The following is a 20,330-nucleotide window of genomic DNA, read 5'->3' as shown; positions in this document are numbered from 1 at the left end:
AAGGCAAGACTAGAAACTAAGTTCCACCGCATGTCAGCAGTAAACTGCGACTTCTGGTGTAAAATACAGTTACAGAAACGGTCATGCCCAAAGTCTGCCACAATCCGTCTCATACACCCACAACTACTCTCACACTCTCTGCGCGAGAGACCCACAATCTGTCACACTACGATCCCCAGTCACAGGACGTGATTTAAAATAAAATACAGAAACTCACGGCACTGACAGAATCCGTCGCCCCCTGGTGCCCAAGCACAAAAGTGTGCGGTGACAGGCACACAAAAACCGCCACACCTAAGCATACAGTTACAGACCCGCGCATCTTCCCCGTTTCCTCACACACAGTCGCCCAAGGTCATTTCAGTGCCCAGCATCGCCCAGGGTTGCACTCAACTCTCCAGGTGCCCGCACCCAAAGCCGCTGCCGCCTGTAGCGCAAGCACAAAGTAGAGACGGGCCGTGGGCCCCTCTGGGAAATGTAGTTCCGCAGAGAAGGCCGCGGCGCAAAGCCTTGTGGGGCTGGTGGTTCGAGGAGTCGGAAAGAAAAGCTGAGTAGGCTCGTCCAGATCCCTGCAGCTGGATGTTCCCCCTGAGGTGCTCAAGGGTCCCGCGCGCCTCAGTCTCCGCCCCTTTCCGACCCCCTGGGGATTCTGGGAGGCGACATCGCGGGTCTCCGGTAGTTGGGCGGGTTTCCAGAGCCCACAGCGCTGGGAGGTGAGTTGGGCCTGACTGCGCGCGAGAGCCAGCGATCGGGGACCGGCTTGCAGTGGACCGGGTACACAGGGATGGTGACCTGGCAGGCGTTGTTGGGGAGACCGTGTGTTACCATGTATAACTATGTGAGAGGCTGTGGGTGTGACAGTGATTTTTGTGTGTCGCCGTGTGATTGTGCACCACTGACTGTCACTGGTGTAAAACTGTGTGTTTGTGTGTCACTGTCTCTGCAGGTATAATTATGTATTATTGTGTATGGGTTTGTGAGACACTGCGGGTATGACGTGTGTGTGATTATGTTTGACCACTTGCCTCTTGTGGATATAAATATTTGTGTGTGACAGCAGGTGTGCTTATGTATCCATGACGATCTATCTCTGCAGGTATAATTTTGTATGAATAATTGTGGCAGGATATGTGACCTTGTTTGATATGTAACTGTGTGAGATTGCGTGCGACTGTCTGTTGGAGTAATTGTGTATCATCACCACTTTGTGTTAATGCAACTGTGTATGTGTGTGACATTATGTGTGTGATTGTGTGACCATGTATATGTGTGTGATTGGGTGAGAATTTTTGTATGTGTGACCAGTGTATGATTGTGAAGCACAGGAAAATTAAAATTACTTGCCCAAGTTCACACAGTTAATAAGTGACAGAACTGGGATTTGAACCCAGGCAGTTTGGTTTCAGAGTCCTTGCTTTTAATTACTAACGTGGAAAATGGGGGCCCTGAGTTCTGAGGGTGTTGGAGAGGATTGTCCCGTGGTCTTGGATTAGGAACCTTTGGGACATGGGAACTTAATGTAGGTCTCTTCCTTCAGTACTTTGGTGAGTCACAGGACCCTGTCTGAAGACATTGTAGTGAGACTATCCTTAAACTGGCTGCCTCTGGAAGAGGAAAGCCCAGTCTTCCTCTCCTTAGGTTCCAGATTTGGAGATTATAGCATTTTTCTTGTCAAACTCTTCCACATTTGGTGCTGAGAGAGGCTGATCCATGGCTCTTTTTCTGATGAGCTAAATTTTTGGTTCTGACTTTCTCAGTTAATAAAGAAAAGCGTTCTCATTTCCTTTCCAAATGTGTATGTAGAATCTACGTGGGAACACGGGTGGCACTTCTCTATGCCAGGAGTTGGCTCATGCAATCTTGACAGTGAGGAAAGAAAGGTTCTGAGAGATGGATTAACTTGCCCAAGGTCATACAGACAGTGAATGAAGGAGTGGAGAGTCAGCCTTCATTTGGGAGCTGTATGTAAAGCCCAAGTCTTTAATACACCTTCTTTCAGAGACTGATAGCCCATCTCAAACTTGGAAAATATTATCCAACGGATACATAGCTATTTGCAAACAGAAATTTAAAAACCATTTCTTTTATAGGGGTCCCAGATGCTGAGAAGACTTTGATTCTCCTCTCAGGTTGCACAGGCTTTTATGGACAATTTCAAGCTACATTGCATTAACAAAATAACTTTATTAGAGACTTAGTTGGCTAGTGCAGTAGCCCAGAATTAGGAGGCCATGTATCCTAAATTCTAGGTCAAACCCAACTATCCTTGTTCTCAGAATGAAATGATGGCTCTAAGAGGAACATATTTGAGGCTGTGGAGGTTGTTATTGGTTTAGTGTTAAAATTTGGCAGTTTGCCTCAGGCTGCATTTCTATGGAGGAATAATGGTAATATTTTTCATCTCTGAAGATGCGTCTCTAAGAAATATATGGCATTGATTCCTCAGGTTATGTTGAATATTTCCCATTCAGACATTATGGTCTTTTGAAAGAGGATCAGCTTTTGAGTCACACTGCAGTTTGACTCTCATGATTTTGAGTTAGTTGTTTAAGTTTTTTGAACTTCAATTTCACTTGTTGGTAAAATGGGGATAATAACACCTACCTTTGCAGTTTTGTGAAGATTAAATAAGATAAAGATACGTACAACATGTGTAACATCACTATATATATTACAGGAGGCTCAGTAAGATTTATCACATATTTTTTGAGCACCTGCAATGGTTCTGGCATTATTCTAGCACCAGTGAACTTAACAAATCCTAGCTCTTTTAGATTTTACACTATTGATCGGGAAGACAATAGTAAACAGGGGGAAAAAATAAATAACATGTTTGGTGGTGTTAAATACTAAGAAGAAAAGTAAACCAGGATAAGGAATACGAGACTGGAAGGGAGGTTCTCTTCAGATAGAATTTTCAGGGAAGTCCCTCTGATGTGTTGATAACTGAGCAAAATAGGAATGGAGAGAGAGAGTGAGCCATGTCCAGGCAGAAGGAAAAACAAAGGCAACACCCTTGCAGGAGTGCACACAGTGGTTGTGGAACTAGAAGGAAACCTGGATGCCTGGAGTGGGGTGACCAAGGGTGAGAGGGGGAGGAAATGAGGTCTACATGGCAGCCAGGCCCAGATCATAAATTGCCTTTTTGGCCATAGGATGGACTTTAGATTTTGTTGCGTTCAGGCTGTGTGTTCTTACTATCAGTCAGGATTTAAGTAGTTAAGATCAGCTTTGACCTTTTGTTCAGATCTTGGAGGGGGTAGGACTGAGGCAGTGGAGACCCTAAAGAGGCAATGGTTCTGTCTTTGTAAGTCTCAGATCAGCAACATAGGGTTGGTTTGCCATTTTTTCTTCCTTAACTCTCCCTTTTCAGGACTTTGTTCTTCAAAAGAGAAAATTGAAGGAAGGAGGAATGGCTGTTGGACTTTGTAAATCCATTTCCCAGGTAAGTTGATGTTTTCACTTTGTTTCCAGAAATTCCACCTCTTTTTTTAGGACTTTGAACTACAGAGAAAGTCACATACAGTTCAGTGAGCACTCTATCCACTTCTCTCTCTCCACCATTTGTTCATATAATCCTTCCAGAAAACACTTAGTATCTCTTTTACTCAGTGTTGTGCTCAAATGTGTGATGAAACAGATCTCTCCTCTTTAGATGGATCGTGATTTGTTGTATTGGAGATGAATGCAACTGAAACAAAGGATAGAGTGATTATTGAGTGCCTTATTAAATAGGAAGGTCAAGGATGGCCTCTCTGAGGAAGTGGCATTTAAGCAAAGAAATACCTCAGTGAAAGTAGGGAGTAAGTTTTGTGAAGATCTGGGGAAGAGCTTTAAAAGTAGGAGCAATAGCATGTATGAAGTTACTATGGTGGAAGCACATTTGATATGTTTCAGGAATAACAATCAGCCAGTATCCTTGGAGACAAATGAGCACTGTGAGGTCATAGGAGTAGCTGGGGAACAAGTTATATAGGCCCTTGAAAGTCATGATCAGAACTTTGAGTTTTGTACTAAGGGAGAAGGTGAGCCATTGGAGTGTTGGGGATATGTTTGATTTCTGTTTTAAAAGGAAAAGAGAAGTAAGGGAGGTAAGGGTGGAAGCAGGAAGGCCATTCAGGAGACTACTGCAGTAATCCAGGTGGAAGGTGATAGCTGTTTGGACCTTGGTGGTGGCGTTGGAGCTGGAGAGATTCTGGATATATACGGGAGATAGAAAATAAGGGATTCGATCAGGGATTTGGTTGTGAAATGTGAGAGGAAGAAAGAAATCATGGATGACTACAAAGATTTTTGACCTGGGCAACTGTATAAATGGCCATGCCTTTTACTGAGATGGGAAAACTAGGTAGGGTGAGATGGGAATCAATAATTGAGTTCTAGGTATATTAAGTTTGAGAGACATGTTGGATATCCAAGTGGAATATTGATTATATATCTGGAGTTCAGGACTAGAGATAGGAATTTGAGAGTCATTACTGTATTTAAAGCCAAAGGACAAGATGAGATGATCTTGAGATTGTAGTGAATATAGTAGATAGGAAAGAGGTCCAAGGACTGAGTTTAGGGCATTCATCATTTAGGGGCCGACAAGAAGAGGAGGAATCAGCAAAAGAGACTGAGAAGGACTTAATGTGGAAGGAAAACCAGAAGCGTAAGGATCCTGGAAGTCAAGAGTAGAAAATCTTTCAAGGAGGTGATAATCAACTGAGTTAAATCGTTCTGACAGAGATTGAGGAAGATGAAGACTGAGAATTGGCCCCTGGACTTGGTAACATGGAAGCTACTGATACCCTTGAAAAGAGCTACTTTTTAGAGTGGTTGGTATGAAACCATCATTGCAGTAGATTCCAGAGACAACAGAAGGTAAAAAAAGTGAGACTAGAGACAGTGAGTCTAGACCTGTGCTGTCCAATAATCTACCCAGTAGCCACATATGACTACTCTGAATTGAGATGTTCTATGAATATAAAATACATACCAGATTTTGAAGATTCAGGACAAAAAAGAATGTAAAGCATTAATAATTTTGTATAGAAATAACAGCTATATTGGGTTAAATTAAAAATATTAAATTAACTTATTATATTTATTTTTTAATGTGTCTACTGAAAAGTTTAAATTACATATGTGGCTCACATTGTATTTCTGTTGGACATTACTGATTTAAACAACTCTGGAAGAATTTTGTTATTAAGAGGAATAGAGAAATGGGACAATAGCTAGAGTGAGATTGTGGAAGGGAATTTATGTATCTATAAGATGGAAGATGTTGCATCAGTTTATATATTGATACGAATAATCCAGTAAAGTGAGAAAATACTAGTAATACAAGGGAGATATCTGATAGCTCCCTGACATTTGCAAGAGAGAGAGGTGACAATGTCCTTGTATGGACAAGTGGGGGGAATGGTCTTAGACAGGAAGCCTAGAGTTTTATCTGTCGTAACAGAAGGAAAGCAGAAAAATGAGTACAGGTACAAGTCAGTAAATACATGTGGTGGGCTAGACGATGAGGAAGTTCAAAGTGAGAAAAGGGAAGGAGTTAATGATGATTTGAGAGAGAGAGATAGAAGGTATGAAATAGTCATGGGGGCGTAGGAGAGTGCATTATTAAGGAAGTGTGGTAGAGTTGCATAGTGGTGCTTTTGGTGGGCTCGCTGGCCAAGTACTAGAAGTACATTGGATCAACATGTTTATCAGTCAGGGTTCTGGCAAGAAACTCAAAAGGGGACTATTTAAAAGTACCAGGTGTGCCAAAAAAATGTATACAAGTGGACACTTTGGTCAACATTGCTCAAGCAGTAGTTCACTGTAATCAGAAGTGTCTGGATGCTGATGGTAACCACTTGATCACCTCTTGTAATTGCAGAAGTCAGACGTGACTTGTGTTCATCTTTTGTTATCGGTATACTCATATGTTGAGTATTACAATTTTAATAGTTTTTTCCTTTCTTAAAATGTGTATACATTTTTTTGGCCCCCCTCTGTATGTAGAGAAACTACAGAGGATAGTGCTAACAGTTGAGCTCCTTTACTAAGTTTAGGCCTGAATCCAGAGACAGAGATATCTGAGTGGAGGGGGCCCCTGACAGCCACTGTGACCTTTGACTGAAGGACAGAGATCACACAGGGTAGTGCTGCAAAGAGGGATCCAGGGAAATAAATGTATCTCGCTTACCTCCCTCCCATATCTTCTATGTGGCCTAACCCAACTGAAAATGGGATGGGAAAAGGGAGTCTCTTGGTATAGTCAATACACTTAGCCTCCCACGACACAGAGAAGTGTCGAGGGGCACATGGAAGTTACACAACACTATGTAGTTGTGTGCTTTTTTTCCTCTAGCCTCATTCATCGATATTTTTACTATGTAGAAAAACCATATTTGATATTTTATTGTTTTTAATAAAAAATGAGACCATTCTCTGCAAAATGGAACTCTGTCATTTTTAAGGGTTGAGTACTCTTTATATGGATGTAGCATAGGAAACTTCACCATTTATTCAAGTGGCAAATATTTCCTAAGTGTTTACAATGTGACAGTTTTGTAACAGACACTGGATGTACATGAGCTTATAAAATATATACCCTTTCCCTCATACAGCTTATAGTTCAGTTGCATAGCTTAAACTCTTATTATTGGACATGTACTTTTTTTTCAGACTTTTTATATAACCTTCCAATGAAAATTCTGTATACTCTTCACATACACTTCATTATTTCTTCAAGATACACTCCTGGAAGTTTTTCCTTACATATAGAGTCTAAATTTCAGACCATACCCTTTTATTAAAGCCCAATTCAAGGCCTTCCTTTACTATTCTGAGTCATCTGATATCCCAGTTCAGGGAATATAAAGGAATTCTCTCTACAAGAATGTCTTGATACTTAGCATATGTAACATAAAAATTAGCCTTTGCTCATGTACTTTCATCTTATGAAACTCATGTTTCATGTTATAAGTTAATTTTTTCTGTGTATATGCCCTTTCTCTTTCATTTAAAAAAATGTATAATTTTCAAGATGTGAATCTGTTTCTGATCTTTTTCTCTCAAAATATTTGACAAACCTGATTATGTACTTGATCCCCCATAATTATTTTCCTTGGACCACTTAGAGCTTTGAACTCTGGCAGAATTTTTTTGCTAGGATCATATGGGAGCACTTGGCAAGCAAGATTTTTTTTTTTTTTTTAAATTTCAGGGATTGGTGACCTTTAGGGATGTGGCTCTAGATTTTTCCCAAGAAGAATGGGAATGGCTGGACCCATCTCAGAAGGATTTATACAGAGATGTCATGTTGGAGAACTACAGGAACTTGGTATGCCTTGGTAAGGATGTCTTTCCCCCATAATTCAAAATCTACCCTCTGGGGTGTTTTTGCTTCCTCCATTGGGAATATCTAGGGCATCTTAAGTGCTTAGCTGAATTTCTACTTCCTGTTTCCAGGAAATGATTTGAAATAGTTTTATAGAGTTAGAAATCAGTAGTTTCCTTTGCTGTAGTATGATGGTTTGGAATAGCAGCATCAGTATGGCATGAGAATTTGTTAAATTGCAAATTATGGGGTCCCACTGTAGACCATTCAGAATCGGAAATTCTGAGAATAGGCCTGGGTTTTAATGAGCCCTCCAAATGATTCTGATGCCTATGAAAGTTTGAGAACCACTGTGGTTTCTAATCCAGTAGGTCTGGGTTAGGGCCTGAGAATATGCATTTCTGACAAGTTCCTAGGTGATGGTGCTTCTGCTGTAGCACTTTGAAAGCCACTGCTATGGAAGAAGCTTTATCTTCCATACAAGCATCATTCCATTCTCTCGACCTTCCTCTAATGTTCTTTCTTGCCTGCTGACCAAGAGATTGAGTGTGAGTCCTGAAACAGCTAAAGCATATTATATCTGTCTCTCTTGCTCTCATTTTTCTTCTCCTGTAAACAGGACTCTCCATTTCTAAGCCCAACATGATCTCCTTATTGGAGCAAGGGAAAGAACCTTGGATGGTGGAGAGAGAGATGTCAGATGATCCATATACAGGTGAGCGACTGGGAACCCGGCAGGGAGGGCTGTTGTAAGGTGTCAGCCAAAGTGGTCATGAGGAGGCTGCCCTGGGTTCATGAGGAAACCTCACCTACCCCTTGGCCTTTTCCTTCCTATTTCTGTCAGATTATACTTATACCTATACCCTGAATCCCAGTCCTTCCATGCTGTTCTTTCCCATTTATAGTCTGAATTGTATACATTTATAGATGTCTTTTTAGAGTTTTTATTTTTATGAAAGTTACTGTCAAAGTTGAACATGCACATTGTTTAAAGAGTCAAGTAGTTTTACAAGTCTTATTTCTTAAAAAAGAAAAAAAAGGCAGTCTCTTACCCTGCTTTCCAGTTTCCCTCTCCTAAAAGGGGTCCACTTGCTTTTCTTTTATAGTTTCTTTTGGTGTTTCCTTCATGTCTCTAATAAATATGTTTATGTTGCTATTTCTTGTTTCTTCAAGTTTAGTCCATATCCAGTATCTCCTCACCAAGAAAATAAGAGTTAGTATTTTTTTATCCTGAAGCCAACACGCTCTCTCTCTCTCTCTCTCTCTCTCTCTCTTTCTTCTCATCCCCTCATCTCAGTCTCACCAAAATCATAATTTTGATTGAATCACAGTTTAGTGTTTACATTATTATGGCTATTAAGTACTAGTCATAGAAATGCTGTGCAGATACCAAGATTATTTTTTCTGTACAACTTTTTATTTTGCCTGTAGTTAATAATTATCTGGGGATTTTGTCTGTTTTTTTTTTAATTCTTTTTTTTACATACATATGCCTTACTCAATTCCCAACTCCCCATCAATTATATAAATCTCTTAAGACAATTAGGCACATTAGGTGATCTGTTCATTTAATCTTCTGGGAGAAGTTCCCAGTCTTCAGATATGCTTTACTCTGGAGAAATGGCTCATTATATCTGCTTCCACTGAATTTGGGCTTATCTGATGTTTTCTCATGATTAGATTGAGGTAGTGCATTTTTTGAAAAGAGTGCCACAGAAATAATGTATCCCTCTCAGTGCATATACCAAGGGATTCATAATATTGATATATGTCTTATATTGATGATGTTAACTTTGATTACTTGGTGAAGGTGGTGTCTGCCTTGTTTTTCCATTGTACAATTAGTGTTTTTCTATTTGTAATTAAGAAATATCTTGGGGGAGATACTTTGAAACAATTCAGTTTCTTCTAAAACTTTTTTCCACTAATTTTAGCATCCATTGGCTCATTAAATTTTGTCTGCAACAGTTAGTACCATAATCTTGACCTAATGTTGATTTTTCCATTTCCCTCTTTTCTTTACATGTATTAATTAGGGTTGTTCTGTAGGGAAGAGCTGTTCCTTCACTCCCGTTTAGTTATACACTCAGTTATTTCTTTATGTTTATGGAACCATGAATTTTTATTTTTTCTGTGAGGTAATTCCAATGAATCATTTTGTTGCTCAAATTCTTCCAGCTTTGATCATTGGGATCTCCTTCAAGTTGGTTCCTTTGACCTTTTGACATGCCCCCATCCATTTTTTAAGCACATCCTTCCTTTATGGTTCCAGGTGTCCCAGATTCATCTTGTTATCCATACCCCGGCCTTGAATGAACCACTTGTCCAAGGAGTCCTGGTTCCTTTTATTGGGAAATAATGTTTAGAAACCAAGGTCCGGGTGTTAGTCGGGCTCAATGCTACTGGGTTGCCATTGCTTCTAGGCCCTCACCACAGATGGAGCTGGGAAATAAATGCATGTATAATAACACATACACACACACTTCTATATTTATTTCTGCCTCTGTCTTTATATATATTAAAACTATCAGTTTATATTGATACCCTGATTCTAGTCCTGCTCCACAGGGTTTATTGTATTAATAGCCTTCCTCCTTTACTTATTTGTAATTTCTTTTTATGACAATGAGAAACAATGTATTTACTTATTTGCTCAATTTTAATATTCACATAAAGTAATTTCAGAATTTCCAATCTATTTCTCTGTGAGAAACAAATTTACTAACTAGATTACATTATTGATTCTTTTCTTTGTCTGTGGTCTTACAGTATTTAGTCACAATACTATTTTACAAAGTTACTTAGGTTAGTTCTTTTAGGTTCATTTGTTACTGTTTGTATTCCATTTTGTGTTCCTACCACACACCCTGATTGGTTTGAATTATTTATCTTTTTGGTATCTGAAACATCACTATCTATATAAAAAATAAAATCAGAGCTCTTCCAAAAATACATCCTTAGAAAAGTGTTGTTCCCTTCTCATCCCTACTATCCTGTTTGTATTCCCTACTTCTTCCTACCTGTTTCTTACCTACCCTTTGTAGATTACCAATCTCTTTATTTTCAGGTTTGTCATTTTTATGTTTTTCTTGCACAAACTAGGAGATATATATATGTAGTTTCCTGTATCTTCTTGTATACTACGTGAAGAGTAGCATACCATAGATACTCTTTGCATATTTGCTTTTTCACTTAACTGTATATACAGGAAATCACTCCATATTGGTTAATGGGGAGGCTTTTCATTTTTTTAACAGCTGCAAAATAGTCCATTATTTGGATGTCATCAAGTATATTCAACTACTCTCTGATGTGTGGACATATAGGTTGTTTGTAATAATTTACAATTACAAACAATGCAGCAATAAGTAACCTTATACATACATATTTTTGTATTGTTGAGGCTGTATTTCCAACGTGGATTCCTAGATGTAGGATTGTTGATTAAGTGCATCCCCTCCAGACAGGTTGTACCAGTTTGATTTCTATATTAGTTTCCTATTGCTGCTGTAACAATAGGGGGCACTTCATGTTCCTCTTTGCTGGGTTCTTTTCTGCCTCCTGTAAGTTTTTTTATGCTTCTGTATGTTTTTCTTGACATTTCCCCACAATGATAGAGAATTTTATAAATCATCCTGGTTCAGACCTTTCACAGAGATTTTAAGGAAGGTATAAAATGCAAGGCTTAGCTCATATTATTGGTCCTAGAAACTTCTTTCTTTCCTCAGAATTTTCTTTTACATTATTGATCACTTTTCCCATGCATTCTTTAAAATAATTTTATAAGTTCAGAAATAAAACCTTCATGGAATTATGATTGGAATTGACCTGATATAAATTAACTGGGAGTAAACAGGCATGTATACATATATTTTTCATTTGGTGCAGTTTCATTTGGTGCATTTTTATTTGAATTTTCTTTAAAATAATTTCATAACATTTTATAGGGCCTTTTTAGTGTTCCTGTGTACCATACTCCCTTCTGTCTTCCAATTACTTACATACCAATTGTAATCTTCACTCATTGCTTTTACTTCATATTCTCTTCCATTGCCTTACCATTTGCAATCTGGCTTCTTCCCCTCTACTTTGACTAAGTCCAGGTGCCTTTCTTCACTTTCATATTCTTCAGCCTATGAAAGAGGAAAAGGTCTTACTAGACTGTGGACCTAGTTTCCCACATGCTTAACTGGTGAGCAGTAGATAAAATGGTAAATATACAAGGTCTGACAATTAAGTTCCCAAACTTGTTGCAATGATGTTGCTAACCTTTTTTGGTATCAGAGGGATTATTCATTACCAGTTGGACAAACAGTTAACCAAGTGTACTATTGGGAAGTGCTGAAAAGGCTGCTTGAAAAAGTTAGATAACCTGAACTTTTCGCCAGCAATTCATGGCTCTTGCATCACGACAATGCACCAGCTCACATGGCACTGTCTGTGAGGGAGTTTTTAGCCAGGAAACAAATAACTGTATTGGAGCACCCTCCCTATTCACCTGATCTGGCCCCCAATGACTTCTTTCTTTACCCGAAGATAAAGGAAATATTGAAAGGAAGATATTTTGATGACATTCAGGACATCAAGGATAATACGATGACAGCTCTGATGGCCACTCCAGAAAAAGAGTTCCAAAATTGCTTTGAAGGGTAGACTAGTGCTGGCATTGGTGCATAGCTTCCCAAGGGGAGCACTTCAAAGGTCACCTTAGTGATATTTGCAATGAGGTATGTAGCACTTTTTCTAGGATGAGTTCGCGAACTTAATTTTCCGTCCTCATACTAATGAAGTAAATCATCTCCTGGTCTGAAACCCAGGAGATTCTATGAGATGTATAAGATAGTTCTGACCCCGGTTCTTTTTCTCTGTCCAAAGCTGTATTCTGTTTCTCTCTGCCTTTAACTGCCTCCTGTCCCTATTTTTCTGTCTTTCCTTCATTCAACCATACGATCTTTGTCATATTAATCTGGATCCTATCCAGTGCTGTCTAATAGAACATGCTGGGGTGATGGAAATTATATCTGTGCTTTACAATACAGTAGCCACTAGCCATGTTTGGCTCTTGAGCACTTAAAATATGGCTAGATGTGACTGAGAAACTGAATTTCAAAATTTTTTATTTTAATTTAAATTGCCATATGTGGTTAGTGACTGCCATATTGGGCAGCATAGCTCTATACAGTCTTTTACAAAAGGAGATCAGATCTGTAAGTCTGTGTGTCATTGGTCAGGTTATTCATTGGAACATTCTAGGCATTAGCATGAAACTCCCACCTTCTTAAGATATCCCCATAAGGTACAAATCTCCAGTTATTTAAAAAAATAGAGAAAATAGTCAATATTATCCTAATAACATTATTTGGTGACAGATAGTTCCTGGTTACTGGACTTATTTTGGTGATCACATCATAAGAAATATAAATGTTGAATCACTATGTTGTACATACCTGAAATTAATATAATATTGTATAAACTATACTTCACTAAAAACAAAACAAAAAAAACGACTTCTCCCATAGATATTGTCTTTTTTTCTGAGATTTCCCACTCAAATCTCCTGGGTTTCATACCAGGAGATGATTTACTTCATCAGTATATCTACCATTTTATCTACTGCTCACCAGTTGAGCATATGGAGAACTTAGGTCCACAGTCTAGTAAGACCTTTCCCTCTTCCAACATTATACATAAGCCTATTTACTATGTAGTTCTGATTGGATTCCAGAGTTGATCATACTTTGATTTATAACTTCCATCCATTGACAGATTATAATCAGTTGGAAATTACATATCTCTAATATCTAATACATTGCCTGGGTACGTTTTAACCCCACAGGGTTTACCTCTCTCAATCTTGGTCTTGCCACTTGACCATCAGCTTATTTCACAATCCCATGATATAATAGATATCACATCCGCCTATTACATAATCAGATGTAATAATATCTGAGCCTATTAGTGGTATAGGTATAAGAAATACTTAATGAGTATATATTAATGTGTTATATTTTATGATAAGTATCACCGAATATCTATAATGAGCTAAACACTGCTAGGTATGTTATAAATATATTATTCCTTATTTTTATACCATACTTGCAAGGTCATTTCATTTTGCTTGCTAGGAAACTGAGGCTCAAGAGATAGGTTAAACAGTTTGTTAAAGCTAGTATACATGGCTAGCTAGATATAGTTAGGATTCAAACTTACCTTTGTCTGATCCCAAACCCTGTGTTTCCACTGTGCAACATGGATGCCCATTTAGCTCTCTTCCATTCTGCCTGAATCCATAACTTCCCTTTTCCTCTCAATTACTGATAAGGGAGAATTATCTTTTTTCTATTGCTGAATGTCATCATGAAACCATTGACTTCTAAGTATTCTCTACTCCAATCATAGTGAATATGCCTTCTACATATACAATACTTATTTCCTGCTCTATAGTTTCCCCTGGAAATAACCCATGTGGAGTTCCTTTTCCTATAATATTTATCTACCTAAGTCCAGAATATCTTTTTCTGGGGGGGGGGGGAAGGAGGGGAGAAGAGGACGTGGTTGGAGCTGCAGACACCTCAGAATACCTCATATCAGAAATGTCTGTAGTGTTCTCCCATCAGACTTCTTTTGCTCAGCATTGTATTAGGTATTGTGTAAAGCTGCTGTTTGCCTGGAGTAGAGAAAAGATTTATTCTTGGTAAGAGGGAATGTAGTGGCCCTGAGTGATGGATACAGAAGTGGTCGTAGGAGAGTGGGTGAGGGAGCAGAAGTAGTTGTACTTCTGCAGAAAGAAAGAACAACAGTGTGGACATAACAGAGGATAAATAAGCAAAGCCCTCTCAGGCCTGGATTGAGATAGGGGCCCAAGGAGGAGAAAATCCACAGCTGTGTATAGCAGGAACTGGTAGGGGTGGGGGCTTTCCTTGAAGTAAAGGCTGTATTAGAAAGAAGAAAGATAGAGATGCATAATACGTTCTTTGCTTTTCTATTTTGTACTGATCTAATGTGGAGGCACCTTTTTTACAACAGATGGGAAGCAGTTATAGAAAAGATGTATCTAATTAACCCCAAAATGCTAACACGTGGAGTTCTAAAATAATCCTTAAGCATATTAAAACATGAAAATGATTCCATCACTGAAATAACTACTATATTTCGGAAGTCTTATCAAAGCCTTGAAAATTAAGCTCACATTCTCCAGGAATTTCTCCTTAACTAAGCTAGAGAGTTTTGATCTGTTTTTCTGACATTTATACTACTAATAATCAGTATCATGTTAATTAATCATTCTTTATGTGCTATATTGAATTTATGTACACAGAAGTTTTATTTTTCTCCTTAAAGTTTAAAAAGGGAGAAGGATCTGTGTCTCAGAATTTTTCCCCTCTACTAGTTCTAGTAGTAGATTCTATATAGTTGAATATATTAGCTGATTATTGTCATGTGACATTAAAAGGACTTTCTCATTTTCCCCTTTTGAGATTCTTTTAAACAGCAGTTTTCTTTCTATTTTATCTCAACCAGTATTCTCTCCTGAAAGTATCAAGTATGTACTCTGTAGGCATAATTTTTCTCTCAACGTTGAGAAAAGCTGACCTCCAGATTCCTTCTAGACACTAAGAAAAAAATTTTCTTTCTTCTGGTTCCTAATACAATTTTAGAAGTTGTTGAGCATTCTTTCAGCATTCATTCAACCAAATGCTGCCATTGTCCTAGGCACTGGATGCAACAGGAAGAAGAAAAAGAAGAAATAAATATCAATCCCAGCCCTCATGGAGCTTTAGTCTTATGAATAGGACTGCATAGTGCAGGATAGGACTGGAGACTTGAAAAACTAGAGGCAGGAAAACTGTGATTATGATCTAATCAGTTGTCTCCAATTCTTTATCTTCTTGGCATTTTGCTTTGCCTGCAGCTTGATGCCCTATATTTACTGTGTTTCCCCAATCACCTCCTCCTCATCACCAACACACATACCTTTCTCCATGAGCTCTCTTCATTCTTTGTGCTTTTTTTTTGTATTTTGTTCATATTATATGACTGTATTTGAGAGATGTAAGAACCGGGTACTTTCTCCCCTCATTCTCCCAATTAAATTCTTCAGTTTCTTCTATAATAGTTTTCTTTTTCCTTGTAAAGGAAAAAAGGAGACATTTGCTTTCTTGATATTTTTCAGACTGGGAGTCTTGGTATGAAATTAAGGAATTATCTCCAAAATGGTACATTGATGAAGAGGAAATTTCCCAGAGGATGGTAATGAAAAGACTTACAAGTCATGACCTTGAATGCTCCAATTTCAGAGAAGCTTGGAAATATGAGGGTGAATTTAAGCAGCGTCATGGAAATCAAGAGAGGCATTTCAGACAAGTGACAAGTCTTAAGGAAATCTCTGCTGTGAAAACAGACAATAAATATAATTATTCTGAGAGAAGTGTTCTCTTGAAGTCAGTACTTTTAACACAACAGAGAGTTCCCACAGTACAGCAAGTATATAAATTTGATATTTATGATAAAATGTTCCCCCCCAATTCAGTCCTAATTGAACATAAGAGACAACATGCTGAGAAGGAATCTTTGATAGGTAATGAATGTGAAGAATTCAACCAGAGTACACACCATAGTAAAGATATTGGAATTCCTCCTGAGGTAAAACGTTATGAAAGTAATGATTTTTCAAATCTCTTAAGTTTCCACTCATTATTTACTCAACATCAAATAAGTCATTTTGGAAAATTACCCCATGGATACGATGAATGTGGTGATTCCTTTAGCTGTTACTCATTCTTTACTCAACCTCAGAGAATTCACAGTGGAGAGAAACCATATGCATGCAATGACTGTGGGAAGGCCTTTAGCCATGACTTCTTTCACAGTGAACATCAGAGAACTCACATTGGAGAGAAACCATATGAATGTAAGGAATGCAACAAAGCTTTTAGACAGAGTGCACACCTTGCTCAGCATCAGAGAATCCACACTGGAGAGAAACCCTTTGCATGCAATGAATGTGGGAAGGCTTTTAGCCGTTATGCCTTCCTTGTTGAACATCAGAGAATTCACACAGGAGAGAAACCCTATGAATGTAAGGAATGTAACAAAGCCTTCAGACAGAGTGCACATCTTAATCAACATCAGAGAATTCACACTGGAGAGAAACCCTATGAATGTAATCAATGTGGAAAAGCCTTCAGCAGACGCATAGCCCTTACTCTGCATCAAAGAATTCATACAGGAGAGAAACCCTTTAAATGTAATGAATGTGGGAAGACCTTTGGCTATCGCTCACACCTTAATCAACATCAGAGAATTCATACGGGAGAAAAGCCCTATGAGTGCATCAAATGTGGGAAGTTTTTCAGGACTGACTCACAACTTAATCGACATCATAGAATTCATACTGGAGAGAGACCTTTTGAATGTAGTAAATGTGGAAAAGCCTTCAGTGATGCTTTGGTTCTAATTCATCATAAGAGAAGTCATGCAGGAGAGAAGCCCTATGAATGTAACAAATGTGGGAAGGCGTTCAGTTGTGGCTCATACCTTAATCAACATCAGAGAATTCATACTGGGGAGAAACCTTATGAATGTAATGAATGTGGGAAGGCTTTCCATCAGATCTTGTCCCTTAGGCTACACCAGAGAATTCATGTTGGAGAAAAACTCTATAACTGTAATGAATGTGGGAATAATTTTAGCTGTGCCTCTGCCCTTAGACGACATCAGAAAATTCATAATAGAGAAACTCTCTGATTATAACGAGGATAAGAAAGAAAACAGTCACCACTCCTTTATTTCACTCAATCCTTATGAAATAAATATCTGTGAATTCTTTGGTTAGTAATTCTATGAATATAGTACTTATGGAAAAGCCATTAGTTCATGGGCATCCCTTATTTGAAACAGCCTGCATAGTAGACATCCATTACTTTGTGATCTGTTCTATGCCTCATATGAGACTCACCCTCAATGCATATGATTCTGATGAAACTAATAAACAGGGAGAACAGTGAATTGGTCATCGATTGGCCAGTTATGTCCCTCAACCTAGTGATTGATAAGGGGATTGCAAATGGCCCTGTCTAGATCAATAGAGCCATGAGAAGGTGTGGGTATTGTTATGGGCAGTAAGAGATTTTTTTTTTCTGGAATTGCAAGTTTCAAGGATTTAGTAAGATTAAAAACTCACCAGCAGTTTTGTTTCTTGAGTTTTTTTGTTTGTTTTGTTTGGTTTGGTTGGTTGTTTTGTTTTTGCTATGACATGAGGAAAGCCTTCCCAAGATAAATCCAACACAGAGGAAAATGGAGATGAGAGACAGAAATCTGATGAAATTGTTTGGTCTCCTTGATCCAGTCATGCCTGAAGTCTACACCATCCTTTACTTTTTCATTTTTGTGTCCAATAAATTTCCTTTTTTTGCTTTAGCTAATTGGATTTTCACCTCTTGGAATTAGAGTCCTGACTCATACACCCTATGTTTGCTATATGTGAAGATGCCTTGATTTTTGATATGGCATAATTATCCTAAGGAGAAACCTTATGATATAACAAATGTATGAAAGTTGAATGCAGCCTTCATAAAGCTGAGAGTTGCTTCATTTTGTTGCTAAAAATTAATTTAGTGTTCACAATAGGGATAGATTTTTAAAAATTCACCCAGTAAAACTCCTTAACAGGCTTTCTCATAAAGAATTAAAATCATTTGTGGCAGTGACTTACCATAGGGCTTCAAAGAAAGAATGGCAAACTAAGAGAATGGATCCATCGGTTTAGTGACTGGCTCTTCATTTTAAAGGAATTACTTGATTTTCTCCTTTCAGTATGGGTTCTAACATATTTTGTGATAGAATATAATAAGATAAAATTGTTAATGAGAACTTTTGTGGATGGGTTGTAAACTTGTTTTAAGAAGTTTGTGGATAACTTCTTTGGAACTAGAGATATCAGATAAAAACATACTGGCAGACAGAAAGAATGAACCATTTTCAACTAATGGTAAAAATAAAGAAGTTGGAGCCTAAAATTTTTTAGAGAATAAATCATTACCATTCTTCAGAGTAAGGAGGAACATGAGGGTGTGGGGCAGTATACATTATTCCTATTTTATGAGTGGATATTGGGAGGTAAACCTTGATGATATGGAAACATAACTACCTTGAACAGTTAGGACCAGTTAGAATCTTTGGTATTGTTTGGACAGTATAAAAACATATGAGAACAAATGAATTAGGAAAAAGTGAAGGATTTATATATGTGCATGGAACAAAACAATGACTGCTTTCATAATTTCTTTGTCAATTCATATTTATATCTAACAAAATCTGAAAATTATTTTTTCTTGTCTTAAGACAAATTCCCTTTAAACAACTTAAACTACAGATTTAGTATAATTGAATACTTCAAACCTTGAACAGAAACAAATGTAATAGTTATAAAATACTGTCAAACATTACATCTAACCTAAAATATATTAATATCATAAGGTAAATTCATGTCATTTATTTTTTCTTTCTTATATTTTCTGGACGTATAGGAATACTTATTTTAATACTTTCTAAGGGTTGAGTAATAACTTATTTCGGGAAGCTGCCAAGGTTACAGTAAACTTACCAGGCCTCAAGGAAAAAGAATGATGACTCAGATAGTTGAAGAGTCTGAGTTACTCATTAACTGATTCTTGATCTACATATGCACCTGATTTCTTCCTCCAAGGTGACAAACCCAAGCCATTGATTCTGTTTTTACAATTAAACTTCATTTGTAATGTTGATAAAATCTTTTACACCCATGACTTGAGCACAGGTGTTTGTAGTTTACAATCTGGTATTTCTCCTCACAATGTGGTACTAAATTTTGCTTATTTGCAACTATACAATCCATGGTCTTGTTGTGATATATTGACTTGACCTCTTAGCATTATTAAAAACTCATGGTTTATTAATATCTGATACATAGATATTAGGATCATCTAGAGATTTCCTGTCCTAAGAGATGAGGGTCTGAGTCTGTTCAATTGATTTAGAACATACTGGTGAAACCCTTTCCACTTTGTTGGTTGTACTCAATGGGTAATGAACCTTTGAATTCCTTTTTTAAATTTGGTTATTATGCTGAACATATCTTTCTGCCTTGTTATAGTTTATGTAGTTTTTGCTTGTCATATTTAAGAGTTTTTAAAATTTATTCTTCATTAAGCAGAATGTTTGTATTTGTGTGTGTTTTATTTAAAATTTTTGTATTGAGTGCCTACTGTGTGCCAGGCTTTGTTCTAATCTGGAAATTGGAGATAAAAGTAGTGAATAAAAAAGACAAAACACCCTGCCTTTATAGAGCTGATTTCTAATGAGGAAGGCAGGCAATAGAAAGGTAGGTAGATAGATAGATAGATAGATAGATAGATAGATAGATAGATAGATAGATAGATGCATATAGATAAAATATATACTATCTAAAAACATAAATTCTAAGGAAAAAAAGATGAAGGAAGAGGTAGGGGACCAGGTTGATATTTTTAGCTTGTGTAGCAGGGAAGTTCTCTTTCCAAGTTGACTTTTGACTAAAGACCTGGGACAGATAAGAGATCTATCTATTAACTACACACACACACACACACACACACACACACACACACACACACATTTCTATGCCTTATGTAACTAATGGAAAGGAATTCCGTGTGTGTGTGCGTGTGTGTGTGTGTACACTTTGTACTTACTAAATTCTCATTTTATTATGCCTATGTATTTATGTATTGCATTTTAACATTTTTCTTTTTCGTGTTATGAATTCATGGCCTTTTACAATCTTAACACATTTCAATTCATTACAATGTATATATTTTTGATACTCAAATAGAACTTAGCAGCTAGTGGCCACTTTAAGCTAACTCCTTGCTCCCTTCAGTGCTGCCCTGACTCTTTGCAAGCTTCCTTATTTTCTGGCAATAATAGGATGTTCCAGACTCATCCTCAGTGTTTCTTGCCCAAAGACATGAAGTTAGCTACCTTCCAAGGAATT

General features: G+C 37.6%; 1 protein-coding gene across 1 annotated transcript; it reads left to right on the top strand.

Moving 5' to 3' along the window:
- Positions 1 to 504: 504 nt before the first annotated feature.
- ZNF527 (zinc finger protein 527) lies at positions 505 to 19,629 on the top strand. Its single transcript, XM_074315755.1, has 5 exons — positions 505 to 713; positions 3,374 to 3,445; positions 7,205 to 7,331; positions 7,938 to 8,033; positions 15,492 to 19,629. The coding sequence occupies exons 2-5, from the start codon at positions 3,413 to 3,415 to the stop codon at positions 17,063 to 17,065; spliced, it is 1,830 nt and encodes a 609-aa protein (XP_074171856.1). The 5' UTR covers positions 505 to 713; positions 3,374 to 3,412; the 3' UTR covers positions 17,066 to 19,629.
- The last annotated feature ends 701 nt before the right edge of the window (positions 19,630 to 20,330 follow it).

Source organism: Rhinolophus sinicus, linkage group LG11 (assembly GCF_036562045.2).
Source record: "Rhinolophus sinicus isolate RSC01 linkage group LG11, ASM3656204v1, whole genome shotgun sequence".
In the NCBI taxonomy this organism is placed as follows: Eukaryota; Metazoa; Chordata; class Mammalia; order Chiroptera; family Rhinolophidae; genus Rhinolophus; species Rhinolophus sinicus.
Note: the sequence above shows the minus strand (reverse complement) of the source record. Positions and strands in the feature narration are given on the sequence as shown.